Here is a 24,412-nt window from a genome sequence, read left to right on the forward strand (position 1 = left end):
AACGTTATGTGAACGTGCTTTCCCCTCTTTCTCCGCCCCCAGAACCAGTTTGCTGCTTTGAACGTTACAAAGAAAGACAACTCTCAGATCGAGGGCCCCAGCATCAGCAACTCGTACGGCTTCAAAGTCAGCATGCAGAACCTCCAGGACGCTAAAGCCCTGCACGAGGTGACACACACACACACACACACACACACACACACACACACACACACACACCCCGTAGTGGTACAGAAGGAATGTGACATGCTTTTCCTTTTCATCTGTAGGTGCAGCACCTGACGTTGATGAGCATGGAGCTTCACGCGCGAACCCGGCGGGACCTGGAACCCGACCCCGAGTTTGACCCCATATGTGCCTTATTCTACTGCTTCAGCTCTGACGCACCTTTACCTGACTCAGACAAGACGCAGTTGACTGGGGCCATCGTGGTGGACAAGGACTGCCAGGACAGTGGCCAAGGTGATGGGTCACTCCCTCAGTCCCTCCCGACATGCTGTGGATGGATGGACCACACTTGTCTGACCTGGCTTCAAATATTGCCATTGTGTACACGGTCATTGTGCTTGGATTTGAAAGAACAGCGTTTTGTGACGTGTGTGTGTGTGTGTGTGTCCTCCCAGGTGTCAGAGGAACAGCACCCCTGCTGGTCAGATCCGGGGTCTCAGGACTGCAGGTCACCTACGCTGTGGATGAGAAGCAGCTGTTCCAGGAAGTTGTCACAATCATGAGGAGGTACCGTATTGGCTCCTGTGGTTTTGACCTTGATCCTTACATTGCGAAAAAGGAGAACTGAAGCACACCAGTGGCTTTGTTGGACACCTGATCGGTTGTTAAATATTTCGCTGGGTGTTCATGTTCCCGAGGCTCACAGCGCATATGCAAATTCACTGTTTTTGATTTAAATGTATGTTATACATATTCATATCTTGTTTCTATGAAATCTTATCTTTTCTGTGTTGGCCACTGTTAAACATGTGTACTGTGGCTGTTAACATGAGTCCCTGTTCTGTCGTGGCAGGTTTGACCCAGACATGCTGGTAGGCTATGAAGTCCAGATGCATTCCTGGGGCTACATCCTCCAGCGGGCATCAGCACTCAACTTTGACCTGTGCCAGCAGCTCTCCAGGGTGCCAGGTAGGGTGGCACTCACCCTTGCCCTCTCTGCTGCCACAACACTGTATTGAAATAATATTGGCTCATACAGAAACGTCAAGCAGGTTTCTCCCTGACATTCTACAGCCAGCCATTCCGGCCAGGTCAAAGGAGAATGTGGCTCGATGTCGTCTGGCTGCTCCTCCGTCGGGTGTAGTGACGTCTGTCTGTTGTCCTCAGGTGACGCCAAGGAGAACCGTTTCGCTGCAGAGAGGGATGAGTACGGAGCAGACACCATGACGGAGATACACATCATCGGCCGCATCGTCATCAACCTGTGGAGGATCATGAAGACTGAGGTATCCGCTGCCGCTGCAGACAGCATCAATCGCTTAGTATCGATGCTGCCAACCTTTCCACCGTATAAATTAGCTTGGTTCCCTTTTTATTTATTTTTTATCTAAATCAACAGTGTATAGCTGCAGATCATTTGGTTATGAATCTTCTCATGTTGGTTTCTGGGGTCATTTGTAGGAGTGTATTTCCTTTTTTTTTTTTTTTTACCAGGTAACGTTGAACAACTACAGTTTTGAGAATGTGGCCTTCCACGTCCTACACCAGCGCTTCCCTCTGTACAGCCCCCGCACCCTGTCGGACTGGTTCGACCACAACTCGGACCTGCACAGGTGGGCACCCACCCACCCACCTACCTGGCCGCTCTCTCCTTTTCACTGTGCTTACATTATAACCATCGTCACTCTGTTTGGGGATCAACTCTTTTATTGGTATTGCCGAAACAAGAGCATAAAATGGGTTGTTACACCTGCAGTATGACTCTGTGTTGTGTGCCTGCCAGGTGGAAGATGGTGGACCATTATGTGAGCCGGTTGGGCGGCACCATGCAACTGCTCCAGCAGCACGACATCATCGGCAGGACCAGCGAGCTGGCCAGGGTGTTCGGGATCCAGTTCTACCACGTGCTCACCAGAGGATCCCAGGTCAGGAACCCACCCGATCTCAGAAATGTTGGGCTATTGGCTGTGGTGTGGATTGGCGCGCTGCGTTGATGTAATGTTTTGCTCTGCAGGTGCTACGTTTTCTGGTGTTTCACTCACTGTCTCATTTAGTGTCTTATGTGGTTTGACCACTGCCTTTCAACTATAAGACGAGTTCAGAAGCCACATCGGGACAGTTGGAAGTTCAGGATGAGTTTCTGTCTGGCTCACTTCTACCACCTGCTGTGGTAAACTAGAAGGTGTTTAGGAATCGGTGATGGTCAGAACAAGTACTACATACCACAAATTAAAGGCAAGACGATCAAGGGGAAACGAGGACACATTTTGTCGAGACTGCGCCAAACCGCATGGCGTACAAGTTGTCAGTGATCAGTCTGAGAAGGTCCACTCTGCCCTCTCTCCTCATCTCTCTCCTCTCCCTGCAGTACCGTGTGGAGTCCATGATGCTGCGCGTGGCCAAGCCTATGAACTATATCCCCGTGACGCCCAGCGTGCAGCAGAGAGCCCAGCAGAGGGTGCCGCAGTGCATCCCGCTGGTCATGGAGCCTGAGTCGCGCTTCTACAGCAACTCTATGGTGGTGCTGGACTTCCAGTCGCTCTACCCCTCCATCGTCATCGCCTACAACTACTGCTACTCTACCTGCCTGGGCCACGTGGAGAGCATGGGAACGTAAGACACCTACACACATGCATGCATTCCCCCTCTAGATTTGGTAGAGTGAGATGTCAGTCTAGGTACAGAGACCGATCACTGTGTCATGTTTCAGGCCCGATGAGTTTAAGTTTGGCTGCACCTCCCTGCGTGTCTCCCCTGAGCTCCTCCACCAGCTCCGCAATGACATCACCATCTCTCCCAACGGCATCGCTTTTGTCAAGGTACAACTCTTCTGATACGTTCACTTTTTCCTTATGAACGGAAGGTGGATTTTGCTGAAATAAATGAAACTGTTATGGAACTATTGAGTTTAACGCTGTCTCTGTCTGTCCTGTCTGTGTCAACGTCTCTGTTCCCTGCTCAGCCCACGGTGAGGAAGGGGGTCCTGCCCAGTATGTTGGATGAGATCCTGAACACGCGGTTCATGGTGAAGCGCTCCATGAAGACTTACAAGCAGGACAAGGCCTTGATGAGGCTGCTGGACGCCAGGCAGCTGGGACTCAAGCTCATCGCCAACGTCACCTTCGGCTACACCGCCGCTCACTACTCCGGACGTATGCCCAGCGTAGAGGTCAGGGGTCACGCTAACGTCTGGCACACTTACCCAAAACTCCATGACCGTGATACATCTTTCTCTGCCCCCCCCCCCCCCCCCCCCCCTCTGTCAGTAACCTTAGCTCAGCCTTTTTCTCTACATGTCTCCATCTATTGTCTCTACAGGTTGGAGATAGTATTGTCCACAAGGCCAGGGAAACCCTGGAGAGGGCCATCAAGCTGGTCAACGACACCAAGAAGTGGGGAGCCCACGTTGTCTATGGTGACACAGACAGGTAGGGACAAGCCTAGAGTGGGAAGCGTGAGATATTGAGCCCTGGGGTTTTTCGGAGACTCTCTTTTCTTAACCTCTGCTTGTGTCTCTGCCAGCATGTTTGTCCTGCTAAAGGGTGCGACTAAAGAGCAGGCCTTCAAGATCGGCAACGAGATCGCCGAGGCGGTGACCGCTACCAACCCTAAACCTGTCAAGCTGAAGTTTGAGAAGGTACAGTCTGCTCAGTACAGTATGAAGTTGCTAGACTGGCTGTCTGTACTGAAGCCCAGACAATGTATATGTGTGTGTGTGGTTCAATAGTTTTTAATTCCTCTCTGTGTGTGTGTGTGATCCCAGGTGTACCTCCCGTGCGTGCTCCAGACAAAAAAGCGGTACGTGGGCTACATGTACGAGAGCCTGGACCAGAAGGACCCCGTGTTCGACGCCAAGGGGATCGAAACTGTGCGCCGAGACGGATGCACTGCTGTTTCCAAGGTAACCGGCGAAATTTGACCGATTTTTCTGCCTTCTCTGTCTACAGCCTTCACAATCATGCCAGATTTCTACTAGCAGCCCGTGCTCAGATTAATACTAAGCACCCACATGGGAATCAATCCTTGTCTGAACGTTCTATACTATCACAGTCAACCTGGTCGACGTGTAGAAATAGACTGGTGTCTGGTATGTGCAACCCCCCTCTCCCTAGATTTTGGAGCGTTCCATCAAGCTGCTGTTTGAGACGCGGGACATCAGCCAGGTGAAGCAGTTTGTGCAGCGTCAGTGTGTGAAGGTGCTGGAGGCCAAGGCCAGCATGCAGGACCTGACCTTCGCTAAGGAGTACAGGGGCAGCAGCTCCTACCGGCCGGGGGCCTGCGTCCCTGCTCTGGAGCTCACCAGGTACACCAACAACACGCCGCCTGAGGGGAGTGTCGTCCTACTGTGTGTTTATGACACGACGGAGTGTTGAATTGACAGTAGCATTGTTGAGAGATCTTGTGTGTGGACAATATGGCAGTGCCTAAATGTCATTGCATGTCTAACTAGTGTGTTTCTGTGGAGTGGCTTGTTGAAGTGTGTGTGTGAGACCTTCCTCCCCTCTCGTCTGGCTGTGTGCCCTTTGTGAAGCCACTTACTGATTCCCCACAATGTCCATTGTCTGCCTGCACTACAACGGGCCTAGCTCAGTGTACTGTACCTGAGACAGTTGCCTAGCAACCCAGCCCATAATGGGTGGCAAAACCTGATTTCAGAGACATGGTTAAAGGGGGAAAATATTCTGTGTGATTCAGGAAATGTATTACAATTTATTATAGTCGGTAGTACTACTGCAGTACAAAAACAAGGAGCAAATGCATCATATTTTATTCAGATATTTGTACTTTGGTTTAAAAAACAACAATTGTGATAAATTAACCAAATTAAATCTGAGTACTGTATGTATGTGTGGTCCTATACCACTGCACATATTTGGGGTGCTAGATTATAATGAAACAGCCATTCCAATGCTGTGTCCTGCCACCCCCATCTGCCCCCCCCCCACCCCCACCCCCAGGCGTATGATGGCTTATGACCGGCGCCTGGAGCCACGGGTGGGCGAGCGGGTGCCCTACGTGATCGTGTACGGGACGCCCGGCGTGCCCCTCATCCAGCTGGTGCGGCGGCCCCTGGAGGTGCTGCAGGACCCGGGCCTGCGCCTCAACGCCACCTACTACATCACCAAGCAGATCCTGCCCCCGCTGCGGCGCATCTTCCAGCTCATCGGCGTGGACGTGCTCAGCTGGTACCAGGAGCTCCCCAGGGTGAGGCTATGGAAGGGGGGGGGGGGGTTGTCAGACCCTTAAAATGTGGACCCTCTGGTCACCCAGCTCTTCTAGTTAGTTACTGGGATTCATCAAACTGATGATAGATCCATGCAGGAGGGAATAGACGTTTGATGACACACACAGAGACCACTGAAGCAGCGGTGGTGCTTTTGAAAGCTCTGTCCGGACTGTCGTGCAGACAGAGAACAAAAGAAAAAAGGGCTACATGTCGGGAATCAAATGAGACAAATATCCAATCACGTACCCAAGTCATTGTTAGGCATGCCCTTTTGAAATGCCAATGATTCCATCTAGTGGCGAGTTGTGTAAAGGACATGCAGATTTCATACTGTTGTCTCGTTAGCCTGCTTCAGACTGAAGGGCAAGGAGGCTTGGCTCTTTTTAGACCAGCGTTTCTCAACTCCAGTCCTGCAGTACCTCGTTTTTGTTGTAGCTCCGGACAAACTCACCTGATTCCACTTGTCAACTAATCATCGAGACCTGGGTGAGTTGAATCAGGTGCGTTTTGTCCAAAAACGTGTACCGTTGGAGGTACTGCAGGACTGGAGTTGAGAAACGCTGGTCTGAAAGAGCCATGTCCCCTTGCCCTTCAGTCTGAAGCAGGCTAACGTGTGCGGTCGGGGGTACTGGAGGACTGGAGATGGGAAACACTGTTTTAGAGCACGTGTCAAAACACATTCCGTGGAGGGCCGTGTGTCTGCGGGTTTTAGCTCCTCCCCGGTAATTGATTACTAATTAGTGACCTTAATTCGTCAAAGAACTCCCCTCATCTTATTGTGTAGGTCTTAATTGAAAGGAAAAAAACAAACCTGCAGACAGGAGGCCCTCCATGAAGTGAGTTTGACACCAGTTTTAGAGGTAAAAATAGTCTGACCTGTCAAATAGTGAATTACAGTCTTGATTTTTTTTTAAACGTATTTATCACCACATCTACCCTAGTCCATGGCTCTAAACATGTCCTCTGTCTTCAGGTCCAGAAGGCATCATGCTCCATGGTGGCCAGAGGGGAGGAAGTGGGGAGGAAGGGGACTATCTCCCAGTACTTCACCACGCTGCACTGTCCTGTGTGTGACGAGCTCACCCAGCTAGGGGTGTGTGCCAGCTGCCGGGCCGAGCCCCAACGCGTGGCCGTCACTCTCTACCAGGACATGCGGCTTTGGGAGAGCCAGCAGGACCAGCTGCTAAAGGTGAAAGGTCGGGGGGAAAGGACATCATTGGCAAGCTACACTATATATACAAAAATATGTGGACACCCCTGCTGACAGGTTTATAAAATCAAGCACACCGCCATGCAATCTCCATAAACAAACATTGGCAGTAGAATGGCCTCACTGAAGAGCTCAGTAACTTTCAACGTGGCACCATGATAGGATGTCACCTTTTCAACAAGTCAGTTTGTCACATTTCTGCGCTGCTAGAGCTGCTCCGGTCAACTGTACGTGCTGCTGTTGTGGAAACGTCTGGGCGCAACAACAGCTCAGTGGTAGGCCACACAAGCTCACAGAATGGGACTGCAGAGTGTTGTAGTGCGTAACAATCGTCTGTCCTTAGTTGCAACACTCACTACCGAGTTCCAGTCTGCCTCTGGAAGCAAATTCAGCACAAGAACTGTTCATTGAGAGCTTCATGAAATGGGTTTCCATGGCCGAGCCGTCGCACACAAGCCTAAGATCACCATGCGCAATGCCAAGCGTCGGCTGGAGTGATGAATCACGCTTGGTCATCTGGCAGTCCGATGGACAATCTGGGTTTGGCGGATACCAGGAGAACACTACCTGCCAGAATGCATAGTGCCAACTGTAAAGTTTGGTGGAGGAGGAATAATGGTCTGGGGCTGTTTTTCATGGTTTGGGCCCCTTAGTTCCAGTGAAGGGAAATCTTAACGCTACAGTGGCATTCTAGATGATTCTGTGCTTACAACTTTGTGGCAACAGTTTGAGGAAGGCCCTTTTCCTGTTTCAGCATGACAATGCCCCCTTGCACAAAGCTATGCCCATACAGAAATGGTTTGTCGATCGGTGTAGAATAACTTGACTGGCCTGCACAGAGCCCTGACCTCAACCCCATCGAAAACCTTTGGGATGAATTGGAAAGCCGATTGCGAGCCAGGCCTAATCACCCAACATCAGTTCCCGACCTCACTAATGCTCTTGTGGCTCAATGGAAGCAAGTCCCCACAGCAATGTTCCAACATGTAGTGGAAAATCTTCCCAGAAGAGTGGAGGGAGGATGTTATGGGGGGTGGGGGGGGGGTGCAATGAGATGTTCGACGAGCAAGTGTCCACATACTTTTGGTCATGTAGTGTACCACAAGCCGATGCTGAGTAGTCTCCAAGCACTGTCTGCATTTGAGTTTAGAGAGTCAGAGTACAGCGAGATGGAAATCGAGCTAAGCTTAGAGTTGTATTTTTAGCCCTGTCATCATGTAATATTAGAGGGATAGTTCACTCCAACTGGTTGGTGAGGTTCTGTAGCTAGAGCAGAAGCTATAAAGATTCATCAGTGTTTAAACTCCATTAACCAACCAACCTGTTTTCCATTTGGTCCAGATCTGTCGGAACTGCAGCGGCAGTGCGGAGCGGCAGGTTCCGTGCGTGTCTCTGGACTGTCCTGTGCTCTACAAGCTGTCCCGGGTCAACAGACAGCTCACCAAGGCCCCCTACCTCCGACAGCTCCTGGAGCAGTTTGGATTCTGAACGGCCCCGTGGCCCACTGCCCTGTGCAGCAGTTACTCTGGTGCTAAACCAACGCTGTCTCATCCAGCTGTGTTTCCCTGTCTTTTCCTTTTTAAATGGTGCTTTGATTGAACCCCGTTGGGTTTTCATGTTGTCCCGTTGTTATTTGTTATACAAGTATTTCTGCTCTAAGTGCAGACTGGCTGAGTTTGGGCCTCCTGAAGGAGACGAGGGAGTGGTTTTCAAGGGCTCATTCTCCCTCGCTCACTGTGTCTGCATTAGCTGCTATTGGTTGGTTGTGATTGAAGCTGATGTTTTTTTTCTTCAGATGGATGGAGATGGTCTCTTCTGTATCATAAAGATGGCATTAACTCTGACCGGAGAGGACCCTACCGTTTTATTTTGTAGGCGCTGTAGCAATTTGTAAATGCAAGACTTAAAAAGTCTGAACAGTATTTCTAAGGAGCTCCTTACGACGCAAAAGTTGACTAAAGAAAACACTGTTTAACTACATTTCCCTTTTTATATCAAATACAATCTTTGGTAAATAGTTCTTGTAAAGTGCCCATTTGAATTATCTGTGCATCAGCATTAAAAAATGAAAACAAATCCTCTAGTTTTTATGCATTCTGTTTGTGTGCCATTTGTTTCTTTTAGCCTCAATTTGTATTTGTCAGTTATGAAAAAGCATATTATCATTATACTCTGAGGCACTAATGCCTATCAAAAGAGGATGGGGAGTATTCATTTCAGTTTTTACTTCTGGGACTGTTGCAATACTGTATTTTGATAATTTATGGCAAGAGTATATATTATTTCCTTGTGCATATTTGTTTTGTACACATTTCTAATGCTTTCTCCGTGTTAAAACAGCATATGCCATCTACCCATGTCAAGATGGATTATATTATTTCCCAAACAACTATACACAGGATCTGTGTATTTGTATAAATGTAAATGTACAAAAAAAATATGAAGGAAGTGTTTCTTGCTTTGTTTTTAATGGACATTGCTGTGGGTGGAGGTTGAAGATTGATATAATAAAACTCAATGTATTAAATTCTCTAGTCTTTGTTTTAGTATTTTTCATGGTTTTGATTTGTTTTAATAGAAAAATTCTAAACGTGATCAACTTTAACAAAGATCACATCTGAATGGAAAACCTACAGATTACTAGACGATCAATTCATCACAGCACAAGACTTAAATCAATTTTTTTACAAAAAAAGTGAGGAATAAAGACTTATGCCGTGTTCATGTGCTATCGGAAACCCGGAACCTCTGTTAAAATGAGCGTAACTTATTTGTGTAGTGGTTCCCATTGGGCATACACTGGTTGAACCAACATTTCCACGTCATTTTAATTAAATTCTGTTGAACCTATGTGGATGAGATATTGGCCGCCCCCAGGTGGTGAGGGTAGGTAACACATCCGCCATGCTGATCATCAACACAGGGACCCCTCGGGTGCTTAGTCCGCTCCTGTACTCCCTGTTCACTCGACTGCACAGCCAGGCACGACTCCAACGACTCCAACATTAAGTTTGCCGATGACACAACAGTGGTAGGCCTGATCACCGACGAGACAGCCTATAGGGAGGAGGTCAGAGACCTGGCCGTGTGGTGCAAGGACAACAAACTCTCCCTCAACGTGATCAAGACAAAGGAGGATTGTGGACTACAGGAAAAGGACAGAGCACACCCCTATTCTCATCGACGGGGCTGCAGTGGAGCAGGGTTGAGAGCTTCAAGTTCCTTGGCGTCCACATCACCAACAAACTAACATGGTCCAAGCAAACCATGACAGTCGTGAAGCGGGCACAACAAAACCTATTCCCCCTCAGGAGACAAAAGATTTGGCATGGGTCCTCATATCTTCAAAAGGTTCTACAGCTGCACCATCGAGAGCATCCTGATGGGTTGCATCACTGCCTGGTATGGCAACTGCTCGGCCTCAAGGCACTACAGAGGTTGGGGCGTACGGCCCAGTTCATCACTGGGGCCAAGCTTCCTTCAATCCAGGACCTCTATACCAGGCAGTGTTAGAGGAAGGCCCTAAAAATTGTCTAAGACTCCAGCCACCCTAGTCCTAGACTGTTCTCTCTGCTTGCGCACGGCAAGCGGTACCGGAGCGCCAAGTCTAGGTCCAAGAGGCTTCTAAACAGCTTCTACCCCCAAGCCATAAGACTCCTGAACATCCAATTAAACTACATTGTTGGTTAGGGGCTCGTAAGTAAGCATTTCACTGTAAGGTCTACACTTATTGTATTCGGCGCATGTGACTAATAACATTTGATTTGATTTTACATCTTTGCCCAGTGGCTTGATTCTGATACTTTCCAAGTGGGAAACTCGGGAACATCATTCTACAACGAGTTAGCAAGTCTAACATTGAGTTTCCTAGTTCCAACTAGCACGTGAACGCGACATATGTTCAAACAAAGGTCTGACAAAAACAAATGATTCATAAATCAGGCCACATTGGTGCAAAATTCCTATCTTTAACTGCTGATAATTCAAATATGACTAAATATGACAAAGAAAAGGACGTCTTTAGGATATCTAAAGGAAAAAAGGTTTAGTGTTGCACTTCTGTGAAATCACTAATGTACCTGTTATAATTCATTACCAGCAACAGTGGCAAGGGGTCTTAGTGTTTAAACACATTCAATTTCCACCACAGCATACAGCTTCAAATGATGTAGTAGACATAAGCTGTGTAGGAGTGGGGTAAATTATATTGCACTGTAAATCTGTAGTATCAAACGTTTACATGTGTGTTAAACTAAACCGGTCAAATTACAGTCACTGACAATCAGACATCAACAAGTTTCTCTGAAGAGAGCCATGGCTCTTCTAGAATACAGTAATGTCTTTAAAGCACTTGGAGTAATGGCGCATTTCACAGACTAGAGCCCTTAGGCCGGTATTCATTCCGATCGCAATTCGTGACAATGCACAATTTAAAGGTAATTTCCGATTGAGCCGACATATGCAGCATTGACTGTAAATGTGGTCTATGTGAACGCGAGAAAATTGCCTTTAAAAAGGTACATTGCAGACAAAGCACGATCGGATGCAATCCTGGCTTTAGGATTGAATCCTGGCCTTACTGTTAATCCGATTGAATCCCGGGCTCCCAGGCAGAGTGTCAAGAGGTGGAACTGCATTAGAGCTGTCAAATCCACAAGTGGCTCCCGGCATTATACCTAAAGCAGATATTGCCATTGGCTGCACGTAGTCGCATTAAGAGAAATCCCATGCAGTCTGTATATAAATTGTTTAGTGGAATGTGAGATATAAATCTACACTTCGATAAGGCTGATAGAAATCCTCATTTTGTTTAATGATTTTAAATTTGAGCGTCATTATTTCTATATAATCTACACTTTCTCATTCTGAACTTCTAACATAAGTGGGACGGGTATGGCTTCGTGACAATGACCACAAGAGCAGCAGCTCCGATTTGACAGCTCTAATGCAGTTACACCACCAAAACACCAGCTATGGGGGTGTCGGCAATCGCCGGTTAATGCTTGATCTGATTGAATCTAGCCCCTAGTCTCTCTTCTGCCGGTCCAAGGAACGCAGCAGTTTCCGTCTGGGTGAGTCTCCCCGGAGAGAGATAGAGTCTGAGAAAGAGGCCTCAACGGTTGGCTCCAGGGACTGGAGAGTAGTGGGGACAGATGTGGCAGGGGTGTCCCCTGATGTCCCAGCAACATCAGGTGGTGGAAGCCCTTTGTTAGGAGATGACAACACTTTATTAGGAGATAAAGAGAGCGCTTTGCTAGGAGAAGAGACCGCCGCTTTATTAGGAGAGGTCATAAGGCTGGCGTCATCCATCTCGATGACCTCGAAGTCGGCATCATTCCACTGGTCGGCCTCGTCATCCTGCTTCTGTTCCCGCTGCTGCTCCTGCTCCTCTTCCTCGTCATTGGCGCCCGAGTCCAGCAGGGCTTGGCGGTACTCGCTGTCGTCAGGCTCCATGTGGCTCCTGGTGCGAGGTGTCCTACTGGGGCCGCTGGGGGACGAGGCCAGCCAGAACATGAAGGGGAAGAGGATGGAGGTGATGGTGGCGGTGCCCAGGGCCAGGTACATTAGCAAGGGGTGATCATAGATCCTTCCCAGTAGGAAGCCCACTAGGGCGGGCAGCACCATCTCCCCCAGGGCCGCCCCCACCACGAACACCGCAGCAGAGCGCCCGGTCACCGTGGTGTACTGCTCGACCCAGGAGATCCCACTGGGGAAAGTGGTCGACATGGAGGCACCGTAGACACCAGTGCAGACCCACAGGGCCACCCTGTTACTGTTGAAGAGGGTGAGGAACAGGGAGGACAGGGTGCAGCCCACCAGGCTCAGTAGAATCATGGTGCCTGGGTGCATGCAGGCCGCAAAGAAGATGGCCAGGCCCCGGCCGGCAGCGAACGTTCCCCAGAACAGGGAGTTGAGCCCTGCTGCCTGGGCCTCGTCCATATGAATGTAATCCTTAGCATAGGTGAAGATAAAGGAGCCGTACGCCACCTCGGCCCCCACGTACCAGAAGAAGAAGACAAAGAGCATAGCGATGAGTGCGTTGTGGTGCTTGGACACCAGGGGTTTCCCTGAGGGGGTCTGGGCCCTGCCACTAGAGGGACTGTGGCGGGCGTAAAGGATGAAGAAGACGAGGGAGACGAACAGGATAAAACCACCGATCACAACGTAGGCCCACATGGACTTGAGGGTGCTGCTACTATGGACGAAGCGAATAATCGTAGGAGAGGACACGGTTTGATGCACGTGGTCTGTGACAGATGGGGAGGTGGAGTTTGCCACCGGGGCTTCCATGCTGCTGTTTGTAGCCACGTCCAGGTCCGTTCCAAAGAGCAGCTTGGCGATGATGGGCGATGCGAAGGCCCCAGCAGCGAAGCTGAAGTGCAAGGCCTGCATGTGGGGGCCAGCCTGATCCCCCCACGTCTGCAGGATCAGGACATTACCACCTACCAGAGAGGACAGTAAACAGCATCAGATACATTCACTGACAACCACTTCTGGTACTGTGTGCAGTAGAGACGTATTTACTATCTTAAAGATAAAGACTGTGAGATTAACTGCACCTGTATCTAGAAAGCCCATGGAAACTCCAATACTGGACATCAGAGCAGTGAGGAGAAGGGCCGTCTTAGAGAAAGGGATGGCAAACATCCCAAACGCTGTGACCAACATGGAGAGGCCTGTGGAGAAGATACAGTGTTAGGAGGAGTGGGGTGTATTCAACCAGCATGCACCATGCACTGTATAAAAGTCATGATCACCCACAAAAACAACCATAGGCATTCTTTGACAAGCAAAGGTGATGCATTCACTGTGCATACTGTATACTAATATAATAATAACAACAACAAATGCATACTGTATACTAATATAATAATACTAATCCTAATAAATGCCATTTAGCAGACAGTTTAAAGCGACTTACAATCATGCATGTATACATATTTCGTATGGGTGGCCCGGGCAGGAATCAAACGTATGATCCTGGCATTGCTAGCGCCATGCTCTACGAACTCATAGCCACACAGGACCACAATAATATCTTAGAGGTTAAATCGAATGTTTTTCAGAGCCAATGGACACCAGGTATTTGTATTTTAGTGAAGTCTAGGTATATTTGAGTCTGTTAGACATACCCAGCAGCAGATGGCTGTTCATACAGTCAAAGAGAATCCCGGACAACACAGAGCCGCCTATATAGCCCATCGAGCGGCCTACGAAGATGTAGGAGATGTTGCTGATGTCCTGGTTGACGTTGATGGCAAGGTCTTGAAAGGTGGGGCCTAAGACAGAGATACTCATCCCCTGGAACACATAAATAATAAACAAGTACACTGTACTACAGGCAAGTATAAGTAAGCGCATATCTCAGAACTTTCTCAGAGTTCTTAGGCAAACAGTTGTAGCATCTAGGGCCATCATCATTTTCTAGGATACATTTTTTCTAGGATACATACAGTAATATTCTAAGGGTATTTTGAACTTCATTTGTGGCAGCCAATGGTAAATAATATAAAGTGTGACATTTTGGGTTTTCATTTCCCTTTCGGGAAGACGGCAGTTATTCAAAATTGTACCTTTTGACAGGTGCCAGAAAGTAAAAGCTTAATTAAAACCTCTTCAGGATTGGTGGGTCCCCCGCAGGACGGTTGAGCTAACGTAGGCTAATGCGATTAGCATGAGGTTGTAAGTAACAAAAAAAAATCCCAGAACATAGACATATCTGATATTGGCAGAAAGCTTAAATTATTGTTAATTTAATTGCACTGTCCAATTTACAGTAGCTTTTACAGTGCAAAATACCATGCTATTGTGTGAGGAGAATGCACAGTTATGAACTTGAAAATATATTAGTAAACCAAGTAGGCACATTTGGGCAGTCTTGATACAACATTTTGAACAGAAATGCAATGGTTCATTGGATCAGTCTAAAACTTTGCACATACACTGCTGCCATTTAGTGGCCAAAATCGAAATTGCGCCTGGGCTGGAATAATACAATATGGCCTTTCTCTTGCATTTCAAAGATGTTACAAAAAAATACAAAAATGTCTTTGTATTATCTTTTACCAGATCTAATGTGTTATATTCTCCTACATTCATTTCACATTTTCACAAACTTCAAAGTGTTTCCTTTCAAATGGTATCAATAATATGCATATCCTTGCTTCAGGTCCAGAGCTACAGGCAGTTAGATTTGGGTATGTCATTTTAGGCGAAAATTTGAAAACAAGGGGGTGGATCTTTTTAAACCTGTTCTAAAGTTGAAGAGCTAGTTTTACTGCCATGAAATGCAAATCCGGCTCATTCAGAATATATCCCTAACAACGCTCATTTTACCTGAGAATAAGAAAGTAACCATTGTCTTAAATGCCACTAAAACAACCACAATCACATAACTAATGAACTAATGAATGAATCTTGGAAATGCTAGATGTTATCGAATGGGAATAGGAATAGTTACTGACCATGTGAGACTCATGTAAAATTAGATGAAGCTTTAAAACACGTACAGAAAACCTGTATTTTAGTTTTAGTGAAGATATGGGGATAGGGAAACAACCAGAACAATAATGCCCATGTAAAACAAACTATGCAATAAAACCAGAGACCCTATTCAATTCTCAGATATAAAAGGTACATATGATGACAGAACGGTTACAATTCAGTCCCTTGGGCTGGCCTACTAGCCTAATAAAAAAGCATTCATCATTACCAGGCCGAGGAATGACGCACAGAGCGCTAAGGTGATCATCCAGCTGCTGCAGCCTCCAGTACCGCTGGCCCTGCCACCTCTATCGATGATTTCAACCTCATCATCGAACTCTGAATTCGAACTTCTCTTCCTCCCTTTCATTACACTCTTAAGCCCTCGTCTCGTGTCTTTCCTCTTGTCAAACAGAGTATCTTCCTCTTGGTCATCGTTATCATCATCCTCCTCCATTCTAGCGAAACGAACATGCTTCTTTTTCACAACAGGATCTCTGGCGGCCGAGGCAGACATGGTCGAGCTGTCAAATTATGGCTAACGTCTTTGTTTGAATCCTGCTGGTTGGCAATGGTGACAAGTTTGCGCCAGCGCAGTTGGTAAACAAACTACGCGCACTGACCGGGTGCGCCTTCAGGGGACGACACGTTCTGATATCCTACTGTTATAGAGATAAATAGTAATGGCGTCTTTTTGTATGCACTAACTACGCCATGGTTCGTTGTACAAAATGAATGGAGTTTTTGGATAAATGCCGAGAATAAGGTATGTGGTAAACGCAGGCTTAGGATATCTTATTCGTTTTGTTCAGCTAACGTCACTTTTTGTGCATTTTTAAGCGTTTATGAAATAGAAAAAAAGCACATAAAAGTCTTAACCCAGGGTCGTTACAATTTTTAAAGGTCATATTAACTGACTGATATTATCTCATAGAACAAAACGTATAGGATCTCCTAAGCCTGTGCTAACCTCCTACTTTATTTTCCGCCTTTTACCCCAAAACCATATTCTTTCCTCATTAATTTTCCACATAGGAATGGCTAAACGAACCAGAGGTAACTCATTTCCGTTTTTTAGGACTACAAGTTGGCGAGGTCGAGATATTCCTTCGGTTAATTCATTCTGTCATCCGGGAGAATGGTGGCTGCAGATAATATGCCGCGTTCAGGTGCTAGCCGGAACTAGGAAACTCGTTCATTTCTGACTTGGTAACTGGTTGTAGTTATACACGTGCCGCGTGTATAACGAATTTGACGAGTTTCCTAGTTTTTCGGCTAGTATGTGAACGCGGCAAAAGCCTAATACCACAGTGAGATAGATATCCCACCGGATGTATAAATGGAAGCATCCGCTTATCGTTTCCTTTCATTACCAAATGTGGTAGTGAGAGGAAGCCCACTGGCCGGCAGTAGGAGAAGATGGAACGAGATGGATTTTGGATGACATTCTGCACATTTTCTCATCGATGAAACATTTGATCTCAATACAGTTTTCTGTTCCCAAAACTATAATATGTTATGAACAGAGTGAACAAAATTTTGTAGACTTTACCCTTTCCAAAAAAAAAAAAATCGCGTTGTTTAGGAGTGCAATGGTGAATCGAGCACACGTGCACTTCACATAGGAGGCGTTCCCTAACGAAATATGCAGATATCTGCTAGAACGCGCCAATGGGATCTCGCTAGCTCGTGCTTGGCTCTGCCCACCTGCTTGCTGGTTCTGCCCACTATGACTAATTTGTTTCCATTGGAAACGACAGGCTGTTGTCTATCTTGGTTTAGTTATAAAAAAAATTACTACTACGATGTGGTTCCATGGATGATAGGCTCAGCTGAAGCGTCAGCGTATAGGAAGTAGTAGTATGATTTAAATTGTCGTTGGAAACAGTGACCTCGAGGTCATAATAATGTGACGTTTTCCTTACGAATATTTTTGCTTTTGTGCTTTACATGCAAGAAAAGGTAATTATACTTGTAAGAATGTCTACATTTACTGAAAATGTCTTCACATCTTCTGAAGATTGGCCTTCTATACAAATTGTATTTGTCAAATGCGCAGAATACCGTGAAATACTTACTTACAAGCACTTAACCAACAATGCAGTTAAGAAAATAGAGTTAAGAAAACATTTATTAAATAAACTAAAGGAAAAAAAATTATACAAGTAACACAAAATAACAACAACGAGGCAATATACATGGGGTACAGGTACCGAGTCAGTGGCCGAGGTAATTTGTACACGTTGGTAGCGATAAAGTGACTGCATAGATAATAGGGGGATCAATCCTGGTGGTAATTTGATTAATTGTTCAGCAGTCTTATGGCTTAGGGGTAGAAGGTGTTAAGGAGCCTTTTGGACCTAGACTTGGCGCTCATGTACCGACTGCTTGCCGTGCGGTAGCAGAGAGAACAGTCCATGACTTGGGTGACTGGAGTCTTTGACCATTTTTTGGGCCTTCCTCTGACACCGCCTAGTATATAGGTCCTGGATGGCAGGAAGCTTGGTCCCAGTGATGTACTGGGCCGTACGCAATACCCTCTGTGGCGCCTTAGGGTCGGATGCCGAGCAGTTGCCATACCAGGTGGTGATGCAACCAGTCAGAATTTTCTCGATGGTGCAGCTGTATAACTTTTTGAGAATCTGGGGACTCATGCCAAATCTTTTCAGTCTCCTGAGGGGGAAAAGGTGTTGTCGTGCCCTTTTCGCAACTGTCTTAGTGTCATTGGACCATAATAGTTTGTTGGTGATGTGGACACCAAGGAACTTGAAACTCTCGACCCACTCTACTACAGCCCCGTCGATGTGAAACGGGGGCGTGTTCGGCCCTCCTTTTCTTGTAGTCCACGATCACCTCCTTTGTCTTGCTCACGTTGAGAGAGGTTGGGGTCCTCTGACCTCCTCCCTATAGACTTCCTCATCGTTGTCGGTAATCAGGCCTACCACCGTTGTGTCGTCAGCAAACTTAATGGTGTTGGAATCGTGCTTGGCCACGCAGATTGGCCATCTATACTTGATGGGTTGCTTTGGCAAGAGTCTGACTCCCCTGTATGACAGAGACGTGTGAGAAAAATGTGTTAAGAGGAAGGATGGTCCAGTATTGACATTGGATTACAGCAAACACTCTTTGTTTTTCAGTGTGTGTACATGCATAAAGTAGCTTAAATAAACCAGGCCCTATAGGTTGACAGACATTGGTAGGCTCAAATTGGGATGTATAATTTTCCCATGATGCAACTGGAGAGTGATGAATGATGAGAAACTCAAGGGAAAAAAAACTTAAACATATCCTTACTTTGTTAAAAATGTACTTTAATTTCAGTTGTACATAGTACTATGACATTACATATCATACAATTAAATTAAAACATTTAAATAATGCAATAAAATTATGAAGGCAATTAGAAAAGCAATAAAATGCTGAAATAACTACATAAAGTGAATAGATTTTAATGATCAGCAATATAAAATGTGTATTTTAAAGAAATACATATACTGTATCTGTAAAGAAATACAAACTGTATCTGTGTGAACAACAAAATGAGAGAAGAACAATGCACATAACATGGGGTGAAAGTGAAAGCCGCAAAGTTGATATTTTGTGACAGTGTGGTAGAATTCTAGTTGCATTAGGCATAGATATACACTCTGAATTACACCTGTGAACAGCAAAAGAGTTTGAATAAAATCTATATAAATAACCTGCATATGTAACTAGAAAAATGTTAATTTAATAATTTCAAACAATATGCTGTTGAATTTGGTTTTTAGCCACTAAACAAAAATATAACATGCATTAACTAAATCTTTAAATTCTCTTCATATGATCTAAATACTGGGACATTCCCAAAAGGTGACAAACTTCTTTGGATGCCAAGGAATTAATTCAGTACGAGATAATGTAATTGATAATTACTAAGATGTGTATGGCAAAGAGGTATCTCAGTAAAACCTCCAGGGTACAATTTCAGGAATTTCTATTACTTGAGAAATTACCTGAGGCTTTCATCGGTGAATTGTGCAACTGCGTATGTCTAGGATGTAAAGTAAAAATAACAATATAGCAATTATAACTAAAAGATGAACTTAACAAGAAAAAGAAGACTTGATAAAACAAATTATATATAATTTGACATTTCCCTAATAGAAATGTATGCTCAGGTTAGAAAAACAAAACCCCAAAAAATGTATCCAAAACATTCCTTGTGACATGGGTATTATCGAATTCTCACATCGATATCAAAAATATATATCTAAACTGGAAATTCAAAGCATAGAAAAAAAACAGAATTCCCAAAGCAAGATTTTATCTATTTGCATTTCCCTGGTCACAAAATTACACTGAAGTACTGCACTTCTCAGACAAACACTTTTCTGTGGTACAGATAGGCAGCAATCCCGTTCAGAGCAAACAGTGATGGCTAGGAAGCTGGGAGACTCTTTTACAGAGTCTCTCCTAATGTTTGGATATCGACTGTATAAAGACATACAGTGGAAGGGAAATATTGCCCATACAAAACATGACCATCACGTGTTATGGTTTGAACTGAAAGCCTCTTTCTGTCCTGCAAATACTGTCTAGGACAAAATACTAGAAATTTGCATGACATCTGAGGTAGCTTGTGTCACAAGTCTTGCCTTGGTGAAACCGATGACCTACAGAGCTGGATAGTTTGGATTTTGATAAGTTATGACTTTTCTGCGTGCTTAGTGGTCAAGGGATTGTCGAGTCAAAATCCTACACTGTAAAAGTTGTGGGTCTTCAAGTTCTCCAAGAGCAATCTTTATAATTATCAATAATTGTTGAAATTCAGGAGGGTGATTTAAAACATAAAATGTTTGAAAGGCCTAATAAACTATCCCGAGGGTGGTGCTTTGGCAAATAGAATTGACCATAGATAAATCAGCCATTTTCTTTACATTTCAAGGGCACACCCAAAATAATCAATACAAAAGGTTGTTTTGGTCTTCAAAACATCAAATAATATGAGAAAGGAAAGCACCAATTAATTATGGCATGACATCAGCCACTAAACAAATTCTAGAAAAAAATAAATACAAATATGAAAAATATCATTAAAACAAATATATTTTCCCTAACAAAAGGCTAATGAACTGAGCACATAGTCAATGGTTAACTTGACTAATGGTCACATTTGTCAATGATTACATATCAAATTACATTTGAAATATGGTGGACATAGTGAGCCTACTACAATTAGAATATATGAAAGTATAACATTGGTTTACTAGCCTATATGTGCTGGACAAAATACTGCCATCAACAATAAAAAATCTATTCATAATATTAATTCATCTCCGTTTCATGTAAATTACTCCGTATAATCAACACTGACGTTCATCCTTCGCTCACGTTGCATAGTCAGACAAGCAGACGTTCAGTTTGAGAATCCTGCTCTGAGCTGCTATAAACTATGTATACAAAATGACAATGTTGGTTTTGGTTAAAAAACACTGAAAAGGATTCTCAGGCACGGTGTACGGCGCATTCAAGTTATACTGTATCAGCGATACTAACGACTGAATACAGCCTCAGGTAAAGTCAGGCCTATTTCAGGTCCAGAGTACTGCAGCCTTGAGATGACGTTTCATATTTCACGGGTGGGACGCTGTAATTGTGCTTCAAGCTGCTCCCTTGGTGCTCAAGCACCTTCAAGGTGACCTTTAAAACTAAGACAATAGTAAGCCGTACAACCACTAGGAACTAACTACCTCCCCACCCATTATCTCATAAAGCACTTCTTTGAAGTGATATTGTATGGTCAGGTCATACCTCACGACTCACAAATTCACAATCTTGGCATGTTTTAAGAGAGTATCAAACCCCCACAGATCACTCTGTGCTATAAACAGAAAAGGGTGGACTTTCAAAAGCAGCTTTTTTCCCGGTTAAATTCTACTTAGCAGTAGATTCTTTGTTATACTTTTGTCAAAACAAGCAACATCTGTGTCCAAAACACACTTTACTTACCTATACTACTTATGGGATAATTTGAGAAAAAAATATTGATATTAGTTTCTTTTACCGTATATGGTTAATTATATGTCCCTAGCGTTTATTGGAAATTTATATTTTTCATCAAACCCAATAAATCTAGTTTGTTTTTCTCCTCAAAATTCTGCTAAGCCTAAACTATATTCAAGCTTGTATTGAACATTTCTAGGCAATGATGAGAATGATCCTCAATGCCCTTAAAAAAAATGCACATTGAAAACGAGGGTATTTTCTAGCGAGGCTGGCCACTGCTATTCTCATGTAAGTAAGTGGTTGCAGACTTCAAAAAGCACCCAAATGAAGCGTGCGTTCCCTTGTATGAAATATTTAAAAAATGTGAGATTTCCTCATTTTAACCTTCAAGTTAATTCAACAGCTGCAAGATTGGAAAACAATCCGATGCATAGCTCTTCAAGACCACCTTCATGTTCAATTGTGTTTGAGTATCTATGTGTATAACTGATATGTAGTATTACTTCAGCATTTGCCCCACATTCTCCTGCAAAAGCAGCCATTAAAATATTGTTTACACATACACAGGTCAATATATTTCATCTATACTTGTATCATACAAAAATATGATAAACCAGCAGTTCCAAGTTCCTGCAAGTGAATATGAACTGTCTGTATGTCTAGTTGTATCTTTGTTTTGGGTGTGTTTTGGGAGACTTAGATGACAGAGTCGGGGGTTGCGCTCTTTACTGTTAGGGCATCTCCCTGACCCCCACTGTTCCTCTTGAACTCCAGCATCTGCTCTTGGGTGCCATCTTTGGCTGCCTCCTCCTGCTCTCTCCTGATACGTCTAGCCTCCACCCAGGGGATCAGACACAGCACGGCCCCACCGATGATAGGCGGGATACCAGCCAAATAGAAGGCCACGTCATAACTTCCCAGCCTGTCCCTCAGGAACCCTAGAGAGAGAGAGACGTATAAATATCTGGGACTCGTTCATCATTAAATCAACAAAAAGGTAGGCTTATCTGAGCTGGGACAGAGTGATACCAGGTACCCACTGGGCAGAGACAGCAGTTCAATGTCTAGTTTTGATTTACATTTGGTTGAGTTGTCAACTAATGGCAATTCACCGTGAAAAATAAAATCAATCATGTTATTGGATTTAGGTAAAAATTTGGGTGACAAAAATACCAATTGCCCTTATGATGACTTTTTGCAAATCCAATCAGTTTTCCACGTGGATTCAACATAGATTTTTTGGGTTGAAATTACATGGAAACAACATTGATTCAATCAGCTTTTGCCCAGTGGTACTGGGTTAGTACAAACCCTCTCTTTTAATACAAAGAGCTGATTATTACTGGCTAGTGAAAACTGAGTGGATTGGGGTCAGGGCTAATTAGGCCCCTCAGTCTGACCCCCCTTTGTGGATTGTGGTTTCCTTCCCTTAACATGACTAGGTTGCATGACTTCCTGCATTCCCTGCTTCTACCACCTTGTTTCCCTCTCTTCCTGGAACGCTAGTCTATTTCAGAGAAAAACTGATGCCTTTTTTTATACAGTGCAAACAGGTTGCACATGACTCATGTGGATATGAATGATATCTAAATTAGAAAGAGATTAACATGAATGGACGTCTGTGCACTCAACATTCCAGTGGTGAAATGTATGCATCTTCCACAAGGTATAGAATTTCTTACACGAGTATCATATTCACAAGATAATGTCTCTACTCATATCAAGTTGTAATTGTAGAAGGTGCAAAGTCGCCATGTTGTGAATCGATTTCTTTATGTTGCTTTGTGTATGGTAGAGTATGGAGCATTTCACTTTCACAGTTGCACAGAAACACCAGGTGGAACCAGAGGTTTATAGAAAAACAACTAAAGCTCAGAATCATACTCCAGGGAGAAACGTTTTACAGCGTCAAGCTAAACGCTAATATCTTTCAAACAGTACAGCCTAACCAATTCAGTGGCTCTATGATTGATTTAACTTTTTCCTGCCTCATACTAACTTTCCTATTTCCCCCCCGGGAAGATGCCATCTCAAACGCGGCCAACCGGCTTGACTGCTTAACTGTACCTGCAATAGGAGGCCCCACGGTCATGGGCACAGACATCATGCCCAGCAGGAAGCCGATGGCCTGGGACACGTTCTGAGAGCCCACCAGCTCGAAGGCGATGGGGGCCATGATGCAGATGAAACAGCCGTCGAACAGGCCCATGAGCAGACACACCGCGATCAGCCCTCCGAACACATGACACAGAGGGATCATCATGGACATCACGCCGATGACCATGAACGAAGACACCTGGGCGGGAGGAGACCGGAGGGGATGTCAGAGGCGACATGAATGTGATGCACACAGCAGCATTGCTTCTTTGCATTAATCAGAGTAATGGTTATGACATGGGGTTCAGGCTACATCTGAAATGACACCCTAAATTCCACACATAGTAGACTTTATGGAGAGTGGGGTGTCATCGGGCCAGAAGTAGTGCCCTATATAGGGAATAGGGTATATTTTAAGACCTAGTAATGACCTGTGCAAGACCTCGAGGTTAGTAGACTTTACCTGCAGGTAGACTTTGTTCACTCCCTGTACGTAGTCAGCCACCCGGCCAAAGATGAGGCGGCCCACGCCGGACGTGACGCCGATGCACATGAGCAGAACCTCCTTGTTGGCATCTTCTCCGAAGCGCTCCTCAACATGCTTCATCTATGGGACAGACGCAAAGTACACAAGCGTCTCGTCAGAACACAGCTGCCACGTCTAGTGGAAAACAGACAAAAGGCTAGTAGATGCTTACAATTGATTACTTTCTAGACGTCATAAGAGCGATGGTAAGATGCAATGGGAAGCATATATGGAACATAGAACAATGGTGTTGGCACATTGTGTTCAATGTGGACGATGTGCTGTAAGGAGGATCTACATGTTTGTTATTGTATACAGTATGTGTTTGTAGTTGTGAGTTGGGGGGGGGGGGGGGGGGGGGCGCAGACTCCTCATGTTTCAGACATACATCTGTACTACCTCATATCTATAAGGTCCCTTAGTCGAGCAGTGAATTTATAAACACAGATTCAGCCAAAGACCAGGGAGGGTTTCCAACGCCTTGCAAAGGGCACCTATTGGTAGATGGGTCAAAATAAAAAAGCCGACATTGAATACCCCTTTGAACATGGGGAAAGTATTAATTACACTTTGGATGGTGTATCAATACACCCAGTCACTACAAAGATGCAGGTGTCCTTCCTAACTCAATTGCCAGAGAGGAAGGAAACCGCTCAGTGATTTCACCCTGAGGCCAATGGTGACTTTAAAACAGTTAAGAATGGCTGTGATA

At 45.0% G+C, this 24,412-nt stretch overlaps 3 protein-coding genes across 4 annotated transcripts in view; 1 reads left to right on the top strand and 2 right to left on the bottom strand.

The window, feature by feature from the left end:
* The window catches only part of LOC129825009 (DNA polymerase zeta catalytic subunit-like), a 49,104-nt gene extending 39,972 nt beyond the window's left edge, over nucleotides 1–9,132 (top strand). For both annotated transcript variants that reach the window (XM_055884643.1, XM_055884644.1), the window contains 17 exons: nucleotides 43–168; nucleotides 270–462; nucleotides 624–735; nucleotides 1,022–1,137; nucleotides 1,336–1,454; nucleotides 1,663–1,781; nucleotides 1,952–2,093; nucleotides 2,537–2,781; nucleotides 2,879–2,987; nucleotides 3,131–3,337; nucleotides 3,487–3,596; nucleotides 3,691–3,805; nucleotides 3,932–4,069; nucleotides 4,281–4,471; nucleotides 5,127–5,373; nucleotides 6,369–6,584; nucleotides 7,947–9,132. In XM_055884643.1, the coding sequence (XP_055740618.1) occupies nucleotides 43–168; nucleotides 270–462; nucleotides 624–735; nucleotides 1,022–1,137; nucleotides 1,336–1,454; nucleotides 1,663–1,781; nucleotides 1,952–2,093; nucleotides 2,537–2,781; nucleotides 2,879–2,987; nucleotides 3,131–3,337; nucleotides 3,487–3,596; nucleotides 3,691–3,805; nucleotides 3,932–4,069; nucleotides 4,281–4,471; nucleotides 5,127–5,373; nucleotides 6,369–6,584; nucleotides 7,947–8,093 (2,652 nt within the window). In that variant the 3' untranslated portion in view covers nucleotides 8,094–9,132. The remainder of the gene's footprint in view (nucleotides 1–42; nucleotides 169–269; nucleotides 463–623; nucleotides 736–1,021; nucleotides 1,138–1,335; nucleotides 1,455–1,662; nucleotides 1,782–1,951; nucleotides 2,094–2,536; nucleotides 2,782–2,878; nucleotides 2,988–3,130; nucleotides 3,338–3,486; nucleotides 3,597–3,690; nucleotides 3,806–3,931; nucleotides 4,070–4,280; nucleotides 4,472–5,126; nucleotides 5,374–6,368; nucleotides 6,585–7,946) is intronic.
* LOC129825010 (sodium-dependent glucose transporter 1-like) lies at nucleotides 9,055–16,263 on the bottom strand. The gene is made up of 4 exons (XM_055884645.1): nucleotides 15,319–16,263; nucleotides 13,739–13,907; nucleotides 13,166–13,282; nucleotides 9,055–13,048 (listed from the first exon to the last, which is right to left on the bottom strand). Exons 1-4 carry the CDS (start codon nucleotides 15,604–15,606, stop codon nucleotides 11,631–11,633), a joined length of 1,992 nt encoding a protein of 663 aa, XP_055740620.1. The 5' UTR covers nucleotides 15,607–16,263; the 3' UTR covers nucleotides 9,055–11,630.
* Nucleotides 16,264–18,379: 2,116 nt separating this feature from the next.
* LOC129825012 (monocarboxylate transporter 10-like) overlaps nucleotides 18,380–24,412 on the bottom strand; it is a 55,622-nt gene continuing 49,589 nt past the window's right edge. Inside the window, exons 4-6 of the mRNA XM_055884646.1 lie at nucleotides 23,638–23,781; nucleotides 23,145–23,373; nucleotides 18,380–22,015 (exon numbers count right to left, since the gene is read on the bottom strand). Coding sequence (XP_055740621.1) covers nucleotides 21,774–22,015; nucleotides 23,145–23,373; nucleotides 23,638–23,781 — 615 coding nt within the window. The 3' untranslated portion in view covers nucleotides 18,380–21,773. The remainder of the gene's footprint in view (nucleotides 22,016–23,144; nucleotides 23,374–23,637; nucleotides 23,782–24,412) is intronic.

This window comes from Salvelinus fontinalis, chromosome 27, assembly GCF_029448725.1.
Source record: "Salvelinus fontinalis isolate EN_2023a chromosome 27, ASM2944872v1, whole genome shotgun sequence".
NCBI lineage: Eukaryota > Metazoa > Chordata > Actinopteri > Salmoniformes > Salmonidae > Salvelinus > Salvelinus fontinalis.

What these genes read in the sequence shown, in the direction of transcription:
- LOC129825010 (XM_055884645.1), bottom strand. Translation starts at nt 15,606, where the DNA reads ATGTCTGCCTCGGCCGCCAGAGATCCTGTTGTGAAAAAGAAGCATGTT. An exon ending in GAACAGCCATCTGCTGCTGG is followed by an intron (nt 13,283 to 13,738) that starts GTATGTCTAACA and finishes TCTTCTCCACAG; the next exon opens with GCCTCTCCATGTTGGTCACA. An exon ending in CATGGGCTTTCTAGATACAG is followed by an intron (nt 13,049 to 13,165) that starts GTGCAGTTAATC and finishes CCTCTCTGGTAG; the next exon opens with GTGGTAATGTCCTGATCCTG.